The 21,441-nt window shown below is 42.9% G+C and overlaps 1 protein-coding gene across 5 annotated transcripts in view; it reads left to right on the forward strand.

The window, feature by feature from the left end:
- The window catches only part of TMEM131 (transmembrane protein 131), a 250,062-nt gene that overhangs the window by 69,472 nt on the left and 159,149 nt on the right, over window positions 1-21,441 (forward strand). For all 5 annotated transcript variants that reach the window (XM_069757822.1, XM_069757818.1, XM_069757819.1 and 2 more), the window contains exon 3: window positions 14,845-14,885. In XM_069757822.1, the coding sequence (XP_069613923.1) occupies window positions 14,845-14,885 (41 nt within the window). The remainder of the gene's footprint in view (window positions 1-14,844; window positions 14,886-21,441) is intronic.

The raw sequence follows: 21,441 nt of genomic DNA on the forward strand, positions 1-21,441 counted from the left end.
CTGCAAGTGCTAGTAAAAGATGTAAAAAACAGGGTATTTGGTTGATACGTTTTTTGCAAAAAATGTATACTAAGCTGCTCTACCAATCTTCACGGTATACCCTTATCAGAGCAGTCCTAACTAATGTATGCAATCCCTATCTGATGTATTTAAAAACCTGATCATCTGTATATAACCTGTGTGAACAGGGTTCAGAGAGGAAAAAATCCATGTGTGCATACAGGGTAGAACAGCTTTTGTGCAGATAGCCCAAGAGGAGTGGTGGAGCTCCCCAGTCTTGTAGACACAAGAGAACAATTATGGAAACAGGAACACATGGGCTACTTGCACAGTGAACAAGTCTGTATGATCATGTTCACACACCACCAAGAAACCTGAAGACACAAAAGAGAATAGTAAAACCAAAAACACTCAGTTTGAAAAAATGTTGCAGTAATCCGCAAGTGCTAGTAAAAGATGTAAAAAACAGGGTATTTGGTTGATACGTTTTTTGCAAAAAATGTATACTAAGCTGCTCTACCAATCTTCACGGTATACCCTTATCAGAGCAGTCCTAACTAATGTATGCAATCCCTATCTGATGTATTTAAAAACCTGATCATCTGTATATAACCTGTGTGAACAGGGTTCAGAGAGGAAAAAATCCATGTGTGCATACAGGGTAGAACAGCTTTTGTGCAGATAGCCCAAGAGGAGTGGTGGAGCTCCCCAGTCTTGTAGACACAAGAGAACAATTATGGAAACAGGAACACATGGGCTACTTGCACAGTGAACAAGTCTGTATGATCATGTTCACACACCACCAAGAAACCTGAAGACACAAAAGAGAATAGTAAAACCAAAAACACTCAGTTTGAAAAAATGTTGCAGTAATCCGCAAGTGCTAGTAAAAGATGTAAAAAACAGGGTATTTGGTTGATACGTTTTTTGCAAAAAATGTATACTAAGCTGCTCTACCAATCTTCACGGTATACCCTTATCAGAGCAGTCCTAACTAATGTATGCAATCCCTATCTGATGTATTTAAAAACCTGATCATCTGTATATAACCTGTGTGAACAGGGTTCAGAGAGGAAAAAATCCATGTGTGCATACAGGGTAGAACAGCTTTTGTGCAGATAGCCCAAGAGGAGTGGTGGAGCTCCCCAGTCTTGTAGACACAAGAGAACAATTATGGAAACAGGAACACATGGGCTACTTGCACAGTGAACAAGTCTGTATGATCATGTTCACACACCACCAAGAAACCTGAAGACACAAAAGAGAATAGTAAAACCAAAAACACTCAGTTTGAAAAAATGTTGCAGTAATCCGCAAGTGCTAGTAAAAGATGTAAAAAACAGGGTATTTGGTTGATACGTTTTTTGCAAAAAATGTATACTAAGCTGCTCTACCAATCTTCACGGTATACCCTTATCAGAGCAGCTGATAGCACCACTCCTCTTGGGCTATCTGCACAAAAGCTGTTCTACCCTGTATGCACACATGGATTTTTTCCTCTCTGAACCCTGTTCACACAGGTTATATACAGATGATCAGGTTTTTAAATACATCAGATAGGGATTGCATACATTAGTTAGGACTGCTCTGATAAGGGTATACCGTGAAGATTGGTAGAGCAGCTTAGTATACATTTTTTGCAAAAAACGTATCAACCAAATACCCTGTTTTTTACATCTTTTACTAGCACTTGCGGATTACTGCAACATTTTTTCAAACTGAGTGTTTTTGGTTTTACTATTCTCTTTTGTGTCTTCAGGTTTCTTGGTGGTGTGTGAACATGATCATACAGACTTGTTCACTGTGCAAGTAGCCCATGTGTTCCTGTTTCCATAATTGTTCTCTTGTGTCTACAAGACTGGGGAGCTCCACCACTCCTCTTGGGCTATCTGCACAAAAGCTGTTCTACCCTGTATGCACACATGGATTTTTTCCTCTCTGAACCCTGTTCACACAGGTTATATACAGATGATCAGGTTTTTAAATACATCAGATAGGGATTGCATACATTAGTTAGGACTGCTCTGATAAGGGTATACCGTGAAGATTGGTAGAGCAGCTTAGTATACATTTTTTGCAAAAAACGTATCAACCAAATACCCTGTTTTTTACATCTTTTACTAGCACTTGCGGATTACTGCAACATTTTTTCAAACTGAGTGTTTTTGGTTTTACTATTCTCTTTTGTGTCTTCAGGTTTCTTGGTGGTGTGTGAACATGATCATACAGACTTGTTCACTGTGCAAGTAGCCCATGTGTTCCTGTTTCCATAATTGTTCTCTTGTGTCTACAAGACTGGGGAGTTCCACCACTCCTCTTGGGCTATCTGCACAAAAGCTGTTCTACCCTGTATGCACACATGGATTTTTTCCTCTCTGAACCCTGTTCACACAGGTTATATACAGATGATCAGGTTTTTAAATACATCAGATAGGGATTGCATACATTAGTTAGGACTGCTCTGATAAGGGTATACCGTGAAGATTGGTAGAGCAGCTTAGTATACATTTTTTGCAAAAAACGTATCAACCAAATACCCTGTTTTTTACATCTTTTACTAGCACTTGCGGATTACTGCAACATTTTTTCAAACTGAGTGTTTTTGGTTTTACTATTCTCTTTTGTGTCTTCATGTGCACACGGTGCAGATTTGGCTGCGGATCCGCAGCGGATTGGCCGCTGAGGATTCGCAGCAGTGTTCCATCAGGTTTACAGTACCATGTAAACCTATAGAAAACCAAATCCGCTGTGCCCATGGTGCGGAAAATACCGTGCGGAAACGCTGCGTTGTATTTTCCGCAGCATGTCAATTCTTTGTGCGGATTCCGCGGCGTTTTACACCTGTTCCTCAATAGGAATCCGCAGGTGAAATCCGCACAAAAAACACTGGAAATCCACGGTAAATCCGCAGGTAAAACGCAGTGCCTTTTACCCGCGGATTTTTCAAAAATGATGCTGAAAAATCTCACACGAATCCGCAATGTGGGCACATAGCCTTAGGGTTAGGGTTGGAATTAGGGTTGTGGTTAGGGTTAGGGGTGTGTTGGGGTTAGGGTTGTGGTTAGGGGTGTGTTGCGGTTAAGGTTGTGATTAGGGTTATGGCTACAGTTGGGATTAGGGTTAGGGGTGTGTTGGGGTTAGTGTTGGAGGTAGAATTGAGGGGGTTCCACTGTTTAGGCACATCAGGGGTCTCCAAACGCAACATGGCGCCACCATTGATTCCAGCCAATCTTGTATTCAAAAAGTCAAATGGTGCTCCCTCACTTCCGAGCCCCGACGTGTGCCCAAACAGTGGTTTACCCCCACACATGGGGTACCAGCATACTCAGGACAAACTGCGCAACAATTACTGGGGTCCAATTTCTCCTGTTACCCTTGTGAAAATTAATAAATGCTTGCTAAAACATCATTTTTGAGGAAAGAAAAATTATTTTTTATTTTCACGGCTCTGCGTTGTAAACGTCTGTGAAGCACTTGGGGGTTCAAAGTGCTCACCACACATCTAGAGAAGTTCCTTTCGGGGTTTAGTTTCCAAAATGGGGTCGCTTGTGGGGGGTTTCTACTGTTTAGCCACATCAGGGGCTCTGCAAACGCAACATGACGCCCGCAGAGCATTCCATCAAAGTCTGCATTTCAAAATGTCACTACTTCACTTCCGAGCCCCGGCATGTGCCCAAACAGTAGTTTACCCCCACATATGGGGTATCACCGTACTCAGGAGAAACTGGACAACAGCTTTTGGGGTCAAATTTCTCCTGTTACCCTTGGGAAAATAAAAAATTGCAGGCTAAAAGATCATTTTTGAGAAAATAATTTTTTATTTTATTTTCATGGCTCTGCGTTATAAACTTCTGTGAAGCACTTGGGGGTTCAAAGTCCTCACCACACATCTAGATTAGTTCCTTTGGGGGTCTAGTTTCCAAAATGGGGTCATTTGTGGGGGATCTCCAATGTTTAGGCACACAAGGGCTCTCCAAACGTGACATGGTGTCTGCTAATGATTGGAGCTAATTTTCCATTTAAAAAGCCAAATGGCGTGCCTTCCCTTCCGAGCCCTGCCGTGCGCCCAAACAGTGGTTTATCCCCACATATAGGGTATCAGCATACTCAGGACAAACTGGACAACAACATTTGGGGTCCAATTTCTCCTATTACCCTTGGCAAAATAGGAAATTCCAGGCTAAAAAAGCATTTTTGAGGAAAGAAAAGTTATTTTTTATTTTCATGGCTCTGTGTTATAAACTTCTGTGAAGCACCTGGGGGTTTAAAGTGCTCAATATGCATCTAGATGAGTTCCTTGGGGGGTCTAGTTTCCAAAATGGGGTCACTTGTGGGGGGAGCTCCAATGTTTAGGCACACAGGGGCTCTCCAAACGTGACATGGTGTCCGCTAATGATTGGAGCTAATTTTCCATTCAAAAAGTCAAATGGCGCGCCTTCCCTTCCGAGCCCTGCCGTGTGCCCAAACAGTGGTTTACCCCCACATATGAGGTATCAGCGTACTCGGGAGAAATTGCCCAACAAATTTTAGGATCCATTTTATCCTATTGCCCATGTGAAAATGAAAAAATTGAGGCGAAAAGAAATTTTTTTGTGAAAAAAAAGTACTTTTTCATTTTTACAGATCAATTTGTGAAGCACCTGAGGGTTTAAAGTGCTCACTAGGCATCTAGATAAGTTCCTTGGGGGGTCTAGTTTCCAAAATGGGGTCACTTGTGGGGGAGCTCCAATGTTTAGGCACACAGGGGCTCTCCAAACGCGACATGGTGTCCGCTAACGATGGAGATAATTTTTCATTCAAAAAGTCAAATGGCGCTCCTTCCCTTCCGAGCCTTACCATGTGCCCAAACAGTGGTTTACCCCCACATGTGAGGTATCGGTGTACTCAGGAGAAATTGCCCAACAAATTTTACTATCCATTTTATCCTGTTGTCCATGTGAAAATGAAAGAAATGAGGCTAAAAGAATTTTTTTGTGAAAAAAAAGTACTTTTTCATTTTTACGGATCAATTTGTGAAGCACCTGGGGGTTCAAAGTGCTCACTATGCATCTAGATAAGTTCCTTGGGGTGTCTCGTTTCCAAAATGGGGTCATTTGTGGGGGAGCTCCAATTTTTAGGCACACGGGGGCTCTCCAAACTTGACATGGTGTCCGCTAAAGAGTGTAGCCAAATGGCGCTCCTTCCCTTCCAAGCCCTGCCGTGCGCCCAAACAGTGGTTTGCCCCCACATATAAAGTATCAGCGTACTCAGGACAAATTGTTCGTTGTTCAGTTTCTCCTTTTACCATTGTGAAATAAAAAAAAATTGTTGCTAAAAGATAATTTTTGAGACTAAAAAGTTAATGTTCATTTTTTCCTTCCATGTTGCTTCTGCTGCTGTGAAGCACCTGAAGGGTTAATAAACTTCTTGAATGTGGTTTTGTGCACCTTGAGGGGTGCAGTTTTTAGAATGGTGTCACTTTTGGGTATTTTCAGCCATATAGATCCCGTAAACTGACTTCAAATGTGAGGTGGTCCCTAAAAAAAATGGTTTTGTAAATTTCGTTGTAAAAATGAGAAATCGCTGGTCAAATTTTAACCCTTATAACTTCCTAGCAAAAAAAAATTTTGTTTCCGAAATTGTGCTGATGTAAAGTAAACATGTGGGAAATGTTATTTATTAACTATTTTGTGTCACATAACTCTCTGGTTTAACAGAATAAAAATTCAAATTGTGAAAATTGCGAAATTTACAAAATTTTCGCCAAATTTCCGTTTTTATCACAAATAAACGCATAATTTATTGACCTAAATTTACCACTAACATGAAGCCCAATATGTCACAAAAATAAAATCTCAGAACCGCTAGGATCCATTGAAGCGTTCCTGAGTTATTACCTCATAAAGGGACACTGGTCAGAATTGCAAAAAACGGCAAGGTCTTTAAGGTCAAAATAGGCTGGGTCATGAAGGGGTTAAAGGAATAAACAAAAACTGACATTGACCAATTAGACCCCAGCTTTCGAAAGTTCCTTGGCAAATAAAAGCAGCTATGCATTTGGTTGCTATGTGCAACTGCTGACATTTCCCTTGTGCTCATTTTTGGTAGATATGGAGATAGGAATACCCCTTTAGATTCTCGAACATTTGATTCTATTAATGCTCCACGTTCACTGCCAGGGATCTTGATTCAACATCTTTCAATATCATCCTTATATGAAAAATAATGACGTCCTCCTGAGTTTTGGCTCTAAATAAGTTTGTAGACAGTCAGTCTGATGCGTGATTACAGAAAACCTATTTAGTAAGATGAATGTTAGTAACATTGTAGCTAGGACTAAGTAAGCATAATTTATCTGATAAGCAATAATTAGAATGGAGAGAGCAGCAAAGTTCAAGTAATCCTCCATAACAAAACTAGGGCGGCCTTTCACATATATTCAGGTGTACTCATGTTGCCATGTGATGACAGGGCAGTGGTTGCTGTTCATTCATTTTCTATAAATAGGAAAGTGTTTCTTTAGGAGAGGCTGTTTCTCTAACTTGTTAGGCATTCATACTGTGGAAGATTGCTGGCTGCTGTAAAAATATATGCATAGAATGGGTCATCAGTATGAGATTGGTGGGTTGGGGTCCGACACCTGGCATGCCCACCGATTAGTTGAAACCTGCTCCTGCAACAGCTGGATATAAGCAGTGTACAGGGTGGAGCACAGAAGCCCCGTTTGTTACAGTACTTTGTAGCAGTGCCTCTAATGTATGCAGCTGCTGTATTAGGCCATGTTCACACGATCCTTTTTTTCATGCGGAATTGCCGCGATTTTCCCGCTGCGGGTCCGCAGCTGTTTTCCATGCAGGGTACATTACATTGTACCCTATGGAAAACAGGAACTGCTGTGCCCACAATGCGGAAAATCAAAAAAAAAGCCGCGCTGAATAGCTGCGGGAAAAAAGAAGTACCATGTCACTTCTTTTTTCGGAGCCGCAGCGGTTCTGCACCCATTGACCTCCATTGTGAGGTCAAACCCGCAGTAAAACCCGCAGATGAAAAAAATATCTGCGGGTTTTACTGCGGTTTGTGGTGCAGAACCGCTGCAGCAGGAAGTGCGGGGAAGCGGGCGGAAGTGCGTGGGCGGAGTGTGGCTGCCCCCCCCCGTGCTCCGATCCCGCCCCCCGTGCTCCAATCCCACCGCCCCGTGCTCCGATGCCCCCCCCCAGTGCTCCGATGCCCCCCCGTGCCCTAATCTCCCCCCCTTATACTTACCCGGCGTCCCGGTGTCCGTCCGGCCGTCTTCTCCCTGGGCGCCACCATCTTGCAAAATGGCGGGCGCATGCGCAGTGCGCCCTCCGAATCTGCCAGCCGGCAGATTCGTTCCAAAGTGCATTTTGATCACTGAGATATAATCTATCTCAGTGATCAAAATAAAAAAAAAAAGTAAATGACACCCCCCCCCTTTGTCACCCCCATAGGGAGGGACAATAAAAAAAAATTAAGAATTTTTTTTTTTTCCACTAAGGTTAGAATAGGGTTAGGGGTAGGGTTAGGGTTAGGGTATTTTCAGCCATTTTAACCCTAAAAAACTTCCTAGAAAACACACAGACTCTGCATAGAAAACTGCATAAAAAAAAGGATCAAAAAAAGGACCTGCGTTTTCTGCCAAGAGCTGCAGTTTTTTAAAAAACAGTCCTGAAAAAAAAAGGATGGAAATCAGGAACGTGTGAACATACCCTTACTCATACATCGCTTACGCCTGGCTGCTGCTAAAGTACCGCACATTTCAACGGATTAGTGAGGGTGCCGTATTTTGGTCCCCCCCCCGCAAACCTTACTGTGGCATATAAAGGTTTGGTCACCCCTGGTCACAATTACTGTTATTGTGAACAGTTGGGCAAGTTCAAGACTAAATAATCTACTATATAATTGTCTAAGGGTCACTTCCGTCTTTCTGTCTGTCCTTCTGTCTGTCTGTCACAGATATTCATTGGTCGCGGCCTCTGTCTGTCATGGGAATTCAAGTCGCTGATTGGTCATGGCAAAACAGCCACGACCAATCAGCGACGGGCACAGTCCGGAAGAAAATGGCGGCTCCTTACTCCCTGCAGCCAGTGCCCGGCGCCCGCATACTCCCCTCCAGTCACCGCTCACACAGGGTTAATTAACCCTGTGTGTCCCCAACTTTTTACTATTGATGCTGCCAATGCGGCATCAATAGTAAAAAAATGTAATGTTAATGTAATAATAAACAAACAAAAAACCTGCTATTCTCACCCTCTGTAGTCCGCCGAGATGCTCGCGCCTGCCGCCATCTTCCGTTCCCGGCAATGCATTGCGAAATTACCCAGAAGACTTAGTGGTCTCGCGAGACCGCCAAGTCATCTGGGTAATTTCGCAATGCATCCTGGGAACGGAAGATGGCGACAGCCGCGCGCGTATCGCCGGTGGATCCCAGGGGGTGAGTATATAACTATTTTTTATTTTAATTATTTTTTAACAGGGATATGGTGCCCACACTGCTGTATACTACGTGGGCTGTGTTAGATACTGCGTGGCTGCTATATACTACATAGGCAGTGTTATTATTATTAATTATTTAATTATATAATTATTAGGTTCTGTAGAAGGACGTAGATCTGGGGATTTATTATGATGGAATATAGGCTGAACTGGATGGACAAATGTCTTTTTTCGGCCTTACTAACTATGTTACTATGTTACTATATACTATGTGGGCTGTGTGATATACTCCGTGGGCTGTGCAATATATTGCGGGGCCACTGTTATATACTGCGTGGGCAGTGTTGTATACTACATGGCTGCTATATACTGCATGGGCTGTGCTATATATTATGCGGCCTGTTTTATATACTATGTTGCCTGTGTTATGTACTGCGTGGCTTCTATATACTGCGTGGGCTGCGTTATATAGTATGTGGCTGTGTTATATACTGCGTGGGCTGTGTTATATACTGCGTGGGCGGTGTTATATACTACGTGGCTGATATATACTGCGTGGTCAGTGTTATATACTACGTGGCTACTATATACTGCGTAGGCTGTGCTATATATTACGTGTCCAGTGTTATATACTGCGTGGCCTGTGTTATATACTACGGCCTGTGTTACATACTGCGTGGCTGCTATATACTGCGTGGCTGTGTTATATAGTACGTGGCTGTGTTTTACACTGCATGGCCACTGTTATATATTGCGTGGCCTGTATTAACGCATCGGGTATTCTACAATATGTATGTATATAGCTGCCACATAGTACAGGTCCTTCTCAAAAAATTAGCATATAGTGTTAAATTTCATTATTTACCATAATGTAATGATTACAATTAAACTTTCATATATTATAGATTCATTATCCACCAACTGAAATTTGTCAGGTCTTTTATTGTTTTAATACTGATGATTTTGGCATACAACTCCTGATAACCCAAAAAACCTGTCTCAATAAATTAGCATATCAAGAAAAGGTTCTCTAAACGACCTATTACCCTAATCTTCTGAATCAACTAATTAACTCTAAACACATGCAAAAGATACCTGAGGCTTTTATAAACTCCCTGCCTGGTTCATTACTCAAAACCCCCATCATGGGTAAGACTAGCGACCTGACAGATGTCAAGAAGGCCATCATTGACACCCTCAAGCAAGAGGGTAAGACCCAGAAAGAAATTTCTCAACAAATAGGCTGTTTCCAGAGTGCTGTATCAAGGCACCTCAATGGTAAGTCTGTTGGAAGGAAACAATGTGGCAGAAAACGCTGTACAACGAGAAGAGGAGACCGGACCCTGAGGAAGATTGTGGAGAAGGACCGATTCCAGACCTTGGGGAACCTGAGGAAGCAGTGGACTGAGTCTGGTGTGGAAACATCCAGAGCCACCGTGCACAGGCGTGTGCAGGAAATGGGCTACAGGTGCCGCATTCCCCAGGTAAAGCCACTTTTGAACCATAAACAGCGGCAGAGGCGCCTGACCTGGGCTACAGAGAAGCAGCACTGGACTGTTGCTAAGTGGTCCCAAGTACTTTTTTCTGATGAAAGCAAATTTTGCATGTCATTCGGAAATCAAGGTGCCAGAGTCTGGAGGAAGACTGGGGAGAAGGAAATGCCAAAATGCCTGAAGTCCAGTGTCAAGTACCCACAGTCAGTGATGGTGTGGGGTGCCATGTCAGCTGCTGGTGTTGGTCCACTGTGTTTCATCAAGGGCAGGGTCAATGCAGCTAGCTATCAGGAGATTTTGGAGCACTTCATGCTTCCATCGGCTGAAATGCTTTATGGAGATGAAGATTTCATTTTTCAGCACGACCTGGCACCTGCTCACAGTGCCAAAACCACTGGTAAATGGTTTACTGACCATGGTATTACTGTGCTCAATTGGCCTGCCAACTCTCCTGACCTGAACCCCATAGAGAATCTGTGGGATATTGTGAAGAGAAAGTTGAGAGACGCAAGACCCAACACTCTGGATGAGCTTAAGGCCGCTATTGAAGCATCCTGGGCCTCCATAACATCTCAGCAGTGTCACAGGCTGATTGCCTCCATGCCACGCCGCATTGAAGCAGTCATTTCTGCCAAAGGATTCCCGACCAAGTATTGAGTGCATAACTGAACATTATTATTTGATGGTTTTTTTGTTTGTTATTAAAAAACACTTTTATTTGATTGGATGGGTGAAATATGCTAATTTATTGAGACAGGTTTTTTGGGTTATCAGGAGTTGTATGCCAAAATCATCAGTATTAAAACAATAAAAGACCTGACAAATTTCAGTTGGTGGATAATGAATCTATAATATATGAAAGTTTAATTGTAATCATTACATTATGGTAAATAATGAAATTTAACACTATATGCTAATTTTTTGAGAAGGACCTGTATATAGCACAGGCCACATAGTATTTGTCTGCTATATACTACATGGCTCCTATATACTACGTGGCCTGTGCTATATACTATGTGGCTGCTATATACATACATAAATACATATTCTAGAATACCCGATGCGTTAGAATCGGGCCACCATCTAGTCTCTAATAAGGGCTAAAGATAAAGATGACAAATTTGCCTTTTTATTATATATATCCCCATCCTGGTATGCACGGCCTCCTCATCTCCATCCTGGTATGCACGAGATCCTCATCCCCATCCTGGAATGCACGGCCCCCTCATCCCCATCCTGGAATGCACGGCCCCCTCATCCCCATCCTGGAATGCACGGCCCCCTCATCCCCATCCTGGAATGCACGGCCCCCTCATCCCCATCCTGGTATGCACGGCCCCCTCATCCCCATCCTGGTATGCACGGCCCCCTCATCCCCATCCTGGTGTGCGTGGCCCCCCCTCATCCCCATCCTAGTATGCATTGCCCCCTCATCCCCATCCTGGTATGTATGGCACCCACATCCCTATCCTGTTATACATGGCTCCCATCAAAAAAGCACCCTCGCAGCATCTGTGTCTTGTTCCGGTGCAAGCAGCTGATTTATGCTTGTAAGCAGCGCATGGCAGGGACGTCATGCACTGCTTACAAAAGAGCACTGTTGCCGGAATACTCCATTACCACGACTATGGCATATAGGGCTGTGAATATCCATTGCCATTAAGTAGTGCGCACAGTGTCAACCGCCGAGTGGTCATGTGTGCACACTACTTAAAGGGACTCTGTCACCTGAATTTGGCGGGACTGGTTTTGGGTCATATGGGCGGAGTTTTCAGGTGTTTGATTCACCCTTTCCTTACCCGCTGGCTGCATGCTGGCTGCAATATTGGATTGAAGTTCATTCTCTGTCCTCCATAGTACACGCCTGCGCAAAGCAATCTTGCCTTGTGCAGGCGTGTACTACGGAGGACATAGAATGAACTTCAATCCAATATTGCAGCCAGCATGCAGCCAGCGGGTAAGGAAAGGGTGAATCAAACACCCGAAAACTCCACCCATATGACCCAAAACCAGTCCCGCCAAATTCAGGTGACAGGTTCCTTTTAAGGGAATCAACATTCACTGCCCTCCACGTCTATGGGAGTGGAGAGAGGTGAATATTCGTTTCTCTTAAGTAGTGGGCACATGTGACCACCCGGCCACTGCAGGAAGCTGTCTGCTGTGGCTGACACTGTGCGCGCTATTACAGAGAAATGAATATTCACTGCCACCACAGTGAATATTCATTTATGTTTAGCAGCAGGCACAGGAATTGGCCACAGCAGCCGGCTCCTACCTCCGGTGACCCGCTGCATCACCTCCGCCCCTCCATCACCCTCTATCTTCTGGGACAATGACACGAGTATAGGCCTATAAGATGAGGGGGGCGTTTTCAACACAAAAAAATGTGCTGAAAGACTTGACTTATACTCGAGTATATGCGAAGATAGATAGATAGATAATTATGTGTATGTATGTATATACCTTATATACTCAAGTATAAGCTGAGAGTTTTCAGCCCATTTTTTTTTAGGCTGAAAATGCCCCTCTCCGCTTATACTAGAGTCATTGTCCCAAGGGGTCGGCGGGGGAGGGGGAGCGGCGGCTATCACATACTCACTTGCTCCTGGTGCGGTCCCTTCATCTCCGATGGTATCCGGGGAGCCGACAGCTCTTCCTGTGTTCAGCGGTCACGTGGTACCGCTAATTAAAGTAATGAATATGGACGCGACTCCACTCCCATAGGGTGGAGCGCATATTCATTACTTTAATGAGCGGTACCAGTGACTGCTGAACACTGGAACAAGCTGTCGGCGCCGAGACCATCTATCAGTGAGAAGCAGGGGCCGCGTCGGGAGCAGGTGAGTATAACGGGGAAGGTGAGCATTGCGATATTCACATGTCCCTGTTCCACCTCCGGGCGCTGCTCCGTCTTCAGCGTCTTCTGCAGTGACGTTCATGTCAGAGGGCACGATGACGTGGTTAGTGCGCGCCCTCTGCCTGAACAGTCACTGCAGAGAGCCGGAAGACGGAGCGGCGCCCGGCAGTGGAACGGGGACAGGTGAATATCGCAAGTGCCAGGGGCCTGAGAGGCGAGTATGCCATTTTTTTTTTTTTTTTTTAATCTCATCAACAGCATATGGGGCATATTACTCTATGGAGGATCTTTTGGGGCCATAATCAACCTTTATGCAGCATTGTATGGGGCAAATGTTTCTATGGAGCATCTTATGGGGCCATTATTAACCTTTGTGTAGCATTATATGGGCCATATTTTAATAAGGAGCATCTTATGGGGCCCATCATAAACTTTATGCAGCATTATATGGGACCTATTTTGTATGGAGCATTTTATGGGGCCCATCATGAACTATATGGAGCATTATATGGGGCTCCTGATTCAATATGGATATTCAAAAACACTTAACCTATTGATGTCTCAACTAATTTTACTTTTATTGGTATCTATTATTATTTTTGAAATTTACCAGTAGCTGCTGCATTTCCTACCCTAGGCTTATACTCGAGTCATTAAGTTTTCCCAGTATTTTTGTGGCAAAATTAGGGGTCTCGGCTTATACTTGGGTCGGCATGTACTCAAGTGTATGTGTGTATGTATGTATGTATGTATGTGTATATATATATATATATATATATATATATATATATATATATATATATATATATATATATATATATATATATATATATAAAATTATAATATGTGTATGTATGTATGTGTATATATGTATATATATATGTATGTATGTATATGTGTATATATATATATATATATATATATATATATATATATATATATATATATATATATATATATATGCCTTTCAGCACATTTAATGAGTAATTTGAATTCTTTGTGCCATTAGCAAGCTTTTCATAAAAAGTAAAAGGTTTGCCCTTTGAATAACTCCATCCAGTGCCATCCATTGGAGCTGGAACTACAGAATCTGCCGACAGCATTAGTTTCCATTGGAGCTGTGGAGCTCACATTGGTCAGCCACTCATGACTAACTACACATCCAGTGGACAGAGCTATAAGGAGTTTGGAAAAGACTGTTAATACTTTAGAGCCCAGGGGCGTAATGACCGTGATCAGAGGTCGTAACTAAGCTTGTGTGGGTGGAGACCTGCCAGCGCCAGCAGAGACTTAAACTGGATTTGCGTCGTTGAACGCACATCCAGTTGAAGGGTATTGAGGTGCACAGACCCATTGGGTCCGTGCTCAGCAATACATATTGCCGGCCAAACAGAGGCCAGCAGCTGACTTCTGCATGCACATGAGTGAAGACTCATGGCAGTGATGTCCTGCGCTCCCACCCCAAGCTGCCGGCTGCAGAAGAGGATGCAGCGCGGAGTTAGTATGACTAATGTTTTTTTTTTTTTTTTCTATGCATCGCAGAACAGCGGCAGAACGGGGACATATACCAGGATGGGGCGAGGTCCAAATCTTGCATCGGGGCCCATTGGACACTAGTTGCACCACTCTTTAGAGCTGAATCTTGATAAATTGCTTTGTCTAGTTGGCCTATGTCTTCATTAATAGGCCATGGGAATTTATTACAATTATCTGCTCTGGAGGATTGTGAGCCCTTATTTTTAGACTGTAACATCCAGGACATTTGTTTCTTTCATTAGGACTTTTTTGCACCAATAGCTTTGAATGTTTGTTGTCATTTCTTGTACCAAATGTTACTGTGTTTCTGATAAATCTTGCACATGAATTCCAGTGTGCTTTGTGTAGCTGTAAGCACCACTGGGTGTTACTGAAGTCTATGGAGTTGGACTGTAAAGTGCAGCATTTGACCCTTCTCAGTATCAAGAAAACTGGGCAAATAATCCTTGTAGGAGTATCTGATTGTATAGACGTTGGTGATCTTGACCTAACTTGCTTTTCTTTCTTTTTTTATTTTTTAAACAGACTGAGACAACTATCGGCCTCAGTTCATATCAGCAGAAAAGGTGAGTTGTTTGCCTGTTTTCCCTCCCTGATGGGATTCCAGAAATTGCTAGGTGAAGTGCACATAGGAGGAGAGCCGCTGCATTACACCACTGTTGCTTTACTTACCACTTGTGGCGTCTGTGCTGCTTCCTTTGTGCTACCTCAAGCATAACCCTATTACTGTCAGAGAATCAATGTGTAAATGTAAAATTGTCTGTGTGCCTACTAACCAGCTTCCTGTGGTACCGTACTATCGGAAACAAAACTCGCAATAGAAAACTTTCTGTATCTTAGATGTTAGCAGGTATTGTTGGAACGCCATTCTGAGGAGCTTTTCTTATTTTTCTTGTTGTACTCTCCTTTTAGCTCTGAGTATTTAGAGAGGGGAGATACATATGGTGAAGTGCATTGTTTTTTTTTCTTTTGAACTGTTGACATTCTAGCCCTGTACGTGCCATGGTACAATCTATTTTGCTGATGGTATTCGTAAAAGTCATCTACTGAAAAGGTATAGGTACCCATACACCTTTTATTAGCTATCAGTTACCTTATTTTGCTGACCGCTATCCTTCAAAATGGCTGAACAAACATGTCTGTTTAATGGGAAGCGGGAGATAAGCTGTTGCCACAAGCCTGTGCCATCGGTAGGTTTTTTTTTTTTTTTTTTTTTTTTACTTCAAATCAATGTTCTCATCTGCTATATCTTTATAGAACCACAGTCTTGATCAGAAAAAGTTGTTCCCTAATCTGTTTTTATGACAGACTTTTATAGCATGTCCATGGGAGTACATACTGTGGGGCTCTCATCTTCACCAGTCTCCTGAATAGGGTGCCCTAATACCCTGTCCGGACTGGTGCAGCGGCCTCAGTGGTAGGACGCCCGCTCACTCGTTACTGTTCATTCACTGTAAGCATTCTGAATACAGCCATGCAAATGTGCTCGGCAGTGAAAGTGATCATCAAAAATTGGCAAACCCAGATTTGTCCATCAGATTGACAAAGAAGCATGAAACTTTAAGGGTAAGTACGCACCAGGTGTTTTTTCAGCATTTTTTTTCCTGCAGCAAAATCTGATGTATTGGCAGGAAAGAAGCAGCAGAAAAAAAAACACTTTTTTTGTTTGTTTTTTTCTTGCGCTTTTTTGTGTGTGGTTTTGGCATCCCAGATTTTTCACTTGTGCATTCTGATAGTTTTGTATTAAAAAAAAAAATGTCCTATTCCAAAGAATCTGGTTTTGGCACAAAATACGCAGCAAAACATGATACCTGCGTTTTTTGGTGTGTTTTTTCACCACCCATTCAAGTCAATGGGTCAAAAATGCTGAAATTACAAAAAAACATACAAAGCACAAAATACTGATGACAAAAAAACTGTGTGCAAGAGATTTCTGAAATCTACTGTACTGTAAAACGCAGCTGAAAATTTGTATAAAAATGCATTAGAAAAAGCTGAAAAAACGCCTAGTGTGAACTTAGCCTAAGAAAGTTTTCACTCCAGTGGCAGAGTACGTTATACCACAGTTTCATTGATCTAGCTGTGCACTGATTTGTGGCTTTCTATGGCAGTGCAATGTATAAAGCCCCACTTCCATCTCTTTTTTTACTTGCTCTTTTCGTTAAGAATCATGTATGTACATGTGATGATGATAGTAACGTACTCACCAGAGGCCGTCTTCTCCGGTTTTCTGTGGCATCACATGACTTCTTTTGCAACCTTCCTGAATCACGCAGTGGTGGCTATGTGAAGCTGACATTACTTTTTGAATCTTCTCAATGCAAGTCTAGGAGAGTCTCATAGACTTACATTGAGAAACCACTGCACCACACAGGGAGCTGGCAGGTTACAGGTGACGTGAGTTAATTCTGAAAGGCACCTGAGCGCCTGTGCCATCATGATCATCATCATTACCATTGCCATCATTACACACATGATTCGTAACATACGAGTAAATTAGAAAAAATGGCTGGAGTGGGGCTTTAAAATCGCTGAGCGCTTCAGTACAACCCCTGCTACCACTAGTGTTTGATTCATTTTACACATCTGAGCCTTAAACATCTGAACACACCAAATAGAAGTTCCCATACATTTATGGCTATTTAAAGTGTTTAAATAACTGTACGTCCCCAACACTGGGTTAAAAACCAAAGTAAGCTGTCATCAGAGCCAAATTATACCAGGTATTCCCCACAGTTTGGTGTAAGTAAGAGTGTGATATACTCACTGCAGGTTTACCTTTTATAGCCAATCATTGTGAAAATGTGCTTTGTCCATCTACATGTGTTTAAATATCATTATGTCTTAGAAGTAAAACTACCACCAATACAGCATATTCTAGTGACTGTTTCTAGGGAAGGGCAGCACTTTACATTTACACCTGATTAAGCACAGCACAAGAATGGAATAACACATTCCCTTTAAATGTCCCCCATAGGGCAATAGCCTCTATGAAAATCATTTATTTAATTCCTTTTTTTTTTGCTGCCTCAATTGTCTATAAACTCATTTATATTCCCAATTCCCTAATTAGGATGCTGAGTGTTCCTTTGGTGTGGCCAAGCACTACAGTGCACCATGCTCTGCACAAAGGTTTTGCATGCACACCCTTCCCTTTCTGGTAATTGCTAGCTTTCCCAGAATGATCATTGTCTGCAGTGTTCAGGCACAAGTAAACAGTCTTCTTTCTTTCCTAATCTTTGTGGTCTGATATTGCCCACTACTTGACATGGTCTGAGTGACAGGTGAGGGTGCATTAATACCACACCTCACCTCAACCTGTCAATCATCTGAGAGGGACACATGCATATATGAAGTGAAGAATGGTGCTCGTAAAGGGAACCTGTCAGCAGGATTGTGCACAGTAACCTACAGACACTGTCAGGTCGGCGCTGTTATACTGAATAACGGATACAATGGTTGATGAAATCCGTCTTGTGGTTGTTGTTTAATCTTTATTTTCAGTTTTGAGTTAATGATATGCTCGTGCTCCGGGGCGGCCTGTGGATGGTCTTCATGTGGTGCTCTGATTAGATATTCATAATGCAGACTGCTGACAGGTCACTGATCCCTCACTGACCTGCCCCCTAGTTTACGGTAGCAGCTATCGGCGATCTGTCACCAGGTTTTTACTATATGAGAGCAGCATATGATGTAGGGGCATTGAGAGATTGTGAAGTCGCTTCTGACTTCCGGCCAGTCAGAAGCTGTGCTCACAAGATGGCGTCACGGGACCAGTGCGGTGCCGAAAAATGGGGCTTACATTTAAAATGCTCAAATCTCTGGAGTGGTCAGTTTGAGCTCATGGATTCCAGTGGAATGCAGCAGAATGGTTGCTAAAGGGAACCTGTCAGGAGGATTGTGCTAAGTATCCTACAGACCGTGTCAGGTCGGCGCCGTTATACTCCTTATGCGGGAGGCTATCAAGGAGAAAAGGCGCGGCAAACTGCGGGCTGGAGTGTTGTTTCACCAAGATAACGCGCCGGCTCACAAAGCTGCTGTTGCCATGGCTACCATTCAAGAAGCGGGCTTGAACTGGTGGAACACCCCCCCTATTCACCAGATCTAGCCCCCAGTGACTTCTTTCTCTTTCCTCGGCTCAAGGAACACCTCCGGGGCAAGAAATTTGATGACAATAGCGACGTGATAACCGCTGTTGGGGATTTTTTTGAGGGTCAAGATCAAGAATTTTTTTCGAAGGGAATTCTAAGTTTAGAAAAGAGATGGACTAAATGTATAGACTTGTTAGGAGACTATGTAGAAAAATAAATTTATTTTTTGACTATATTCATTGTGTTTAGTATTGATTATCATTACTTTTGGATCGCCCCTCGTATATTATATATGTGATCACGATGCAGCGCAGATGTCGGCGCCTGCCTGCTGAATGTGATTTTTTTTTTCTTCTTCCCAATACTGATTATGTGTATGTAAAATAGGGGGAAGGTCAGTGAGAGATCAGTGACATGTCATAAGCCATACAGATGAATATGTAAGCAGCGCACCACATAAAGACCCCCCACCCCCACACACCACTCTGGAGCACAGACATATCATTAACACAAAACTGAAAATAAAGATTAAGCAACAACCACAAGACGGATTTCATCAACCAAGGTATCATTTTAATCAGTATAACGGCGCCGCCCTGACACTGTGTGTAGGTTACTGAGCACAATCGGTTCCCTTTAAGCTTATGGTCCTAAACCTGCCATAGGCTATATGCAAATCTCGTGCTTTTGTACATCAACTGCCGAAGTGCTGGAGACTTCCCATCTTCAAAGATCTATGCTGTGACTATAGTGTTCAATGTTTTCGAGCTTGTGTTAGCCTGAGTGGTATAGCTAGGTACTTCCCCTATAAATAGAGCTGGAGAGGTGGGTGAAGTGGCTGAGAGCGATTGGCTGCACTCTGCAAGGCGAGATATGACAGCACCGTTCTATGAGACTGTCCGACTGGTAACTTGTCACTGTGCATTACTGCGCTAGAACAGAGAGGATTTTTATTGGGCCATGTGCTGTGCTTTTTAAAGGCAGTTCTATGCATACCATGTTTATATTATAATTCATATATGTTTTCTGGTATCTAACAGCTGATTACAAGAACATGTCCACAGTATAAACTGAAAGAATCAGAGTAACCAGAAATATTATCATTAATCAATTGAGAAGGTACAGATTAGACATTAGAAAAAATTTTTGACAGTGAGGGTGATCAATGAGTGTGACAGGTTACCACGAGAGGTGGTGAGTTCTCCTTAAGGATGGTCTTACAAGCAGACGTTATACTTGTCCAGCGTCCAACCCGCAGCATACACATGTTACAGAGGAAAGCGTTTCAAGAAATCCCATGTCCACTAGCCGTCCAGAGAAGCCCGCGGCTCACCCACGGAGATGGACATGCAGCGCGTCTTAACAGACCGCAGCATGTCAATTTCACCTGTACAGTGTATTGGACGATGTAATTGCACGGTTCAGTGACACATGCGGAATCACGTAGCGAACATGTGCAGCGTCCAAAGTGCTGTCAATTCCTGATCGTCTACACATACCCTTACAGAACATGTCTATGATGAGAAGAGAGATAGACCTTGAATTTCTTGTTTCACTGAGAACCATGTATCTGATTTTTCTATTTTTTTTTATTTTGTAACTGGTCTATTATTTCCGCTTGGTTATTCACTAAAGTGTTGCTGTATAGATCAAAGATGTAACAGTTCAGCAATGTAACTATTTTAAGTCAAGGAAAAGAGAAGTGAGATGCCAGTAGAAGTTAGCGGAAGGTTTATATACAGTTTGCTTTTTACCGTTATTCAGTGTTTACTAAGCACCTGGTCTCTGGTCATTTAAATGACGCGATCATCTTTTATGCTATGGTCTATTATCACTAATCTAATATTCATGCTGTTGCAAAAGAAAGAATTTGCCATTGTTACAGGTTAAAAAAAAGCAAAAAACAGAGTACTCTGGAGCAGCTAGAGTAAAATAAGAGCAGTCCACTTTTGACCTAGTGACAGCGCCACTTTAAGGGTATGCTTCCACGTTCAGTGTTTGCAGTGCTTTTGACTCTGCTCCGCCCAGAGCGCTGCCGACTTTTGTACGCGCGGTGATGTCGCATGTGTTCATCATTAAACACATGCGGAATCACCGCATCCTATACATAGACTCTGTAATTTATCTTGTGGAGACTGAGCGTCTCCGCAAGATAAATAGACATGCTGCGGTCTATAAAGATACGCCACATGTGCGTACATGGAGGTCTGCCACCTGCGCCTTTGAACGCATAGTGGAGATGGGATATCCTAAAATTCCCTCCACTATTCTGTAACATTTGGCCGCTGCGGCTGTACGCAGCGTCCAATCCGCAGCGAATACTGACCATGGACACATACCCTTATACTCCTCTCTCGCCTTGTCTAATGTGGCAGATGACCTTCTACAACAGCGTATCTAGGAGTAAATCTTGCACTTGCTTCTCTCACCAAAATCCTGGCACTATTTCACACTGGGTGAACTGAACAAGCAAAACATTCACCGCACTGATGTAGAAGACTTCAGCCACATTAATCAGGACAACAAAGTCCGATCCTCTACTGTGCAGGTGGCTCTGTGGTCTAGACTTGCCCATCAGGCTGCTCAGTGGCTATTTGAATACTGCACACGACAGGAATGATGGGTATTTTTACAGGTATCCTGGCCTACGATGGTGAAATAAATGCATATACCTTGAGTGGGGTGTTTGGAGTAGGAACTCACTGGTGGGGTCCACATAGATCTGGGGAACATGACTGGTTCCTCTGAAGTAGAGTCAATGATTGACTGCTGCAGGGCTGCGTCAGTGTATGGGAGAAATGAGTTTGAACATTCGGCTATGCAATAACTACTGATGCCAATGCTTGATAGTCTGTACTTTTGATCTCAAGAATTGTGTATGTGCAGCAGTATGCTTGCTTTGTATACTGGACACTGAACATTATGTATGCGGAGTCTGTCAGGATTCATAGGGTTCAGCTTGAAATTGTTAACCAAGCCTGAATTGTGCCATGTTTGCCATAGTTACACTTGTCTGTCTGCAGTTCTCTGT

This window comes from Ranitomeya imitator, chromosome 3 (genome assembly GCF_032444005.1).
Source record: "Ranitomeya imitator isolate aRanImi1 chromosome 3, aRanImi1.pri, whole genome shotgun sequence".
Lineage (NCBI taxonomy): Eukaryota > Metazoa > Chordata > Amphibia > Anura > Dendrobatidae > Ranitomeya > Ranitomeya imitator.